General features: G+C 44.3%; 1 protein-coding gene across 1 annotated transcript; it reads right to left on the reverse strand.

The window, feature by feature from the left end:
- Positions 1-1,547: 1,547 nt before the first annotated feature.
- LOC149859867 (uncharacterized) lies at positions 1,548-4,057 on the reverse strand. Its single transcript, XM_090057816.1, has one exon. It carries the CDS (start codon positions 3,571-3,573, stop codon positions 1,759-1,761), a length of 1,815 nt encoding a protein of 604 aa, XP_089913942.1. The 5' UTR covers positions 3,574-4,057; the 3' UTR covers positions 1,548-1,758.
- Between the last annotated feature and the right edge of the window lie 413 nt (positions 4,058-4,470).

Below are 4,470 nucleotides of genomic sequence, written 5' to 3' on the forward strand. Positions count from 1 at the left end.
CCAAGGAACCATCGTTCCTGAATTTTTCATGTGTGGGAACGGTAGTATATACATAGGCTGACAGATTGGCGACTCTATGTGTTAGTATTTTAAAGATACAACTGATGCAACATACAATGATTATAAATATAAACAGAAATGACAATACGGGTGTAAGTAGATTCATTAACCATGACGACGGATTCCAACCTAACCACTTAAAAATGCGTGATAGCCATCCCTGTCCAATCCCCGAGATGGTATTTACCTCGTCTGCGATCTTTCTAATGGTATTTATTTGATGTTGCAACGGGACCGACACGTTAGGGATAGAAATGCAACACATTTCCTTGGACAGGTTTAAATATTGGCATAGGCCGCCTTGTTGTAACAATAATGCATCTAGTGCCAAACGATTTTGCATCATCATTCGAGACGTGGCCTGTACCTGTTCATTAATTAACGTAAAACCTGCAGCGGTGTGGTTTGCCAAAAGCTCAACCCTTTCTGAAAGCTCTGCCAGTGCGATCCGAGCCTTGGCAATCGCATATCCCCATAGGAAGAAGCCCTCAACGGCCCAACTGAGGCCCTGAGTGGTCTTTTCCCCATGAGTCAGCGAGCTCCAAATCGGTGTAGCTGACCGTGTTTGGAGATGCGTGATCGTGGGACTAGGCGGATGTGCCGTTGAAGCCTGTAATGGGGGGCAGAATAAAATGGAGCTCAAAAAACATTTTATGCCTGTTAGCGTGGCCGGCAAAGTTGTGTATATCCGTCCATCTGAGCATGCCCAAGCTAGGCCAAATGGTGCTGGGGTGCTCAACTCATCACATCGGCCTGGGATTGGATAGGAAAGCGCTGGTCGTTCGGGGGGCCCCGATTGTCGAATTGGCTGTTCTAAGCCGTGACAGGCTGCATGGAGCAGTATGGCTCGGAGGGTCGGATGATAAAACCCAAATACAGAATTTTTCCCATGAGAGCCAGATTTCGTAAGGTCTACAGCTTGTGATTCATTCCAACTAGTTAAAGGAATGGCTTAGATCAGAGGTGTTAAAACAAATTCAGATGGTCCCCTTTTTTCACCCCGGGGGCTTAGGTCGATGTACCAAGGGGGGCTCATCACATGTGGATCCCATCTTAATGACATATCTGGTCTAGACCATTCGTCCCCCTGGGGGTGTATCCCCCATGGGATGGCGGAGGAGGCATACTGGGCTTCTCTATTAAAACAATCCAATCTTGGAGGGATCGTGATTTGAGCAATATCGTTTACCGAAAAATTTCTGGGCCAAGAATAGCTGGTTGTAACATGGCCCCCACCTTCTAAAGGGACAGAGGCGTTGATAGTGGTCTCTTCCCCCTGGGAAACCTTTGTAAACCATTCGTTTACATCGAAAGGCACAGGATACGGGGTAAGAACAGAATCTTCTACGGACATGGGAATTTTAAGGCATGCTGTTAGTCCCTGGCCTGTTTCATCCCCTGTGGCATTCGCCCAGAGGGATAATAGATAAAGAACTGAATTCGATGAGTGGTCAAATTCAGTAACCGGTTCTGCTGACAATTTTACAATCACAAATCCGAAATATATACAATATACAATAATTAGTCCAAAATCCTTGGGTCTGGTCGCCATGGTGTCCGTCAGCTCTGATGGTGTCTGGTGATCTCGTCTCCGATGAAATATGCGGGTTGCAAATGGTCACGAATCTGAAACAATAATAAACAAATCGGCAGAACAGGTTCTTTCAAAAGGAACTATATACACTCAATACTACGGGCCTAATCTGCGCTATTAGTGACTGCCCTTCTGGTTAGCCAATTGTGATGGGCCAACACTTTCTTTCCGCTGTCTTCAAGTTCTATTAGGTAAGTATTTGGATACTCTTCGGCTTCTTGTACTATTCCTTTTAAGATCTTAGGGTGTTTATTCTTTGGATCTGGAAATGTTATCCATATGAGCTCGTTTTCTTTAAATTTTCTTTCCCATGGTTCGATGGGGACTGGTTTTCTGTTTGTCCACAATTCTTTTCCTTCATTTAGGTTTATCAATACTTCGTTGTAAATCCGCGTCCACCCTTTGTAGGTTCCATTTCCTTTTAGGCGAAGTGTTTCTTTAAATAGACCTACTGCTCTTTCGACTACTCCGTTTGACTGCGGGTGGTAAGGGATATGGCGATGCCATCTGATGTTGTTTAGGGCTGCAAATCTTTCAATCGCTGTGGAGGTAAATGGAGGTCCTCCATCTGATTGGATGGTTTGTGGTGTCTGCCACATAGCGAATACCCCAGTTAGCGCCGTTATTACCGCAGTGGCATGCGTTTTTCTCAATGGCACTACCGCAACTTGTCTAGTGCCTAAATCTACAATGATTAAGCCTTTATTTGGAACGGCTGCTCCGGGTAGTGGGCCCAAGAAATCTATTTGCCATGTTTTTCCTGGCTCAAATTTCTCTTTATCAAAAACTCCTTTGGTGTTTTTCGTTTGATGGCATTTCTCTCTCGCACAGGCTTCACATGCTTGAATGATTTTCTTCCACTCCCGGTGTTTTCCAGCCTTTTTGCTTCCGTGGTTCCATTTCTGATAACACTTCTTGGAGCTTGGGTGGCCCCAATTCTCATGCAACCACTTGAGGTAGGGATCGATTTGTATTTCACTTTCCTTATCTTGAGCTGTATATACACGTCCTACGTTGCTTGATTCGTGCAGCAGTCGGTCAATGTATTCGTGTACTGGATCAGTGTCAGTACAATGAGATCTAGTATGTTTTATCAGTGGTGGAGTTGTAAATTCCAAAAGTAGATGGTATATCTTATCCCATATTTCTATATGCTCATTGGGAGATGCGGTACCCGTGATAATTTTATATATATACATGGAATCTATAGCTATTACGGGAATCGGTAGCGTTCCATTATGGTTAGCTAAACAGTGCTTTACAACCCTTTTAAATCCCAATAGCTCATTTTTCTGTGCTGAAATGTCTCCCTCACAGATCATAGCCTCACTGCATGGTTCACAATAGAATCCATATTTGCCTTCGCCTCGGGTGGTTCCATCGGAAGCCATCCATGCAGGTTCGGTGGTTCCGTATAGGATGATCCTGGGGCTTCTCTCACTAGCTGGGATAGGTGGTAGATCCTCATGCCTCCAGTCATGCCAGTGGTAAATGTGGTTCAGCACCATCGCGCTCCAGGTTGACGGTTCTCCCTGGAATGTGGGATCTGGTCGGTCGTGCATTAACTTAGGCAGTAAAGTAGCTCCTGTTGCTTTTAATCTCCCTTTTCCGATAGATAGGAACTCAACTAGTTGAGCTGCCAATAATGTTTTCGCTATCGTGCCATAACGGTGTTGGTTTGTTTTTAAAGTTCGGTGAATCAAGTATACTAACTCTCCCTTTTCATTCTTTACTGTTGCAAAGAGATGTTCGTCTGTAAATCCTATCGTGATTATTAGAACAGATGTTATATCGATAGCGCTCAGCGAGGTGTTCTTCACTGCATCTAGAAGTTCTTTTAGATTTTTTGCATCTTTTTCGCTCCATGGTGTTTTCTTCCGAGTTTTCTCGCGTATCTGGCGTTGGATCCGAGCTAACATAGATAGGTGCCCTGGTCCAATGTAATTTCTGAACCAGTTTAACCATCCCAGCAGTGACTGGAAATCGGCTCTTGTCACTGGAGCTTTGTTCTCCCAGATGTTTACTTCAGTATCGTTATGAGTTGCTCCGTGTCACTTGGATCCGCAGAATACGGTTCCCAGAAAGGAAATTTTCTCTGATGGTTCTAAATGCGACTTCTTTTTGTTTATTTTCCAGCCATCTTTAGATAGATGTTCTATTAGGTCTTCGGTAACTTTCTTAACTATTGTTTCTCCTCTACCCATTATCGCTATATCATCTATGTAGCTCCAGATTTGAACTGCGCGGCTTTCGAGATTGGACTTCTTGAAATTTTCTATGCTATCATTCATCGCGCCCGTTGCCAACGCCGGAGCATTGCAATACCCCTGTGGGCAGACATTCCATCGAAAAATTCTTCCATTTATGCACATGTTCAGTATTCCGTCCTCATCATTTATAGGGATAGAGAAAAACATATCTTTTAAGTTGATCGTAGTGCCTTTCCAGGGTTCAGACTGGTACTCTGCCATCTCTTGTATCATCTGTACTAAGGTGCATGGTGTCGCTTGAGCTAGAGTTTTGCATCTCCTGTTTGCTTCTCTATAGTCAACTACTAATCTTACTTCCCTAGGTCGTCCTGGCTTTGGAATACCCCATCCTGGTGATAGACGGGTGCTTGCATAAATTGGGGTTATTGATCCTTCCTTCTCTAGCCCTTCTAACAAGCTACTTAGAGCGTCAAAAAGTTGCGGCTTAGTCGGTATTGGGGTGTATTTCCACGTCGACATGATCTGCAATGTCGGTCTGTGTCTCTCTTCGTTGGGTATTGTAGAGATCGGTAAGGCCTCGATCACTTTCTGTTTTAAATTTAGTGC

This window comes from Crocodylus siamensis, chromosome 7 (genome assembly GCF_052110815.1).
Source record: "Crocodylus siamensis isolate JL-2025a chromosome 7, ASM5211081v1, whole genome shotgun sequence".
Taxonomy (NCBI): domain Eukaryota; kingdom Metazoa; phylum Chordata; order Crocodylia; family Crocodylidae; genus Crocodylus; species Crocodylus siamensis.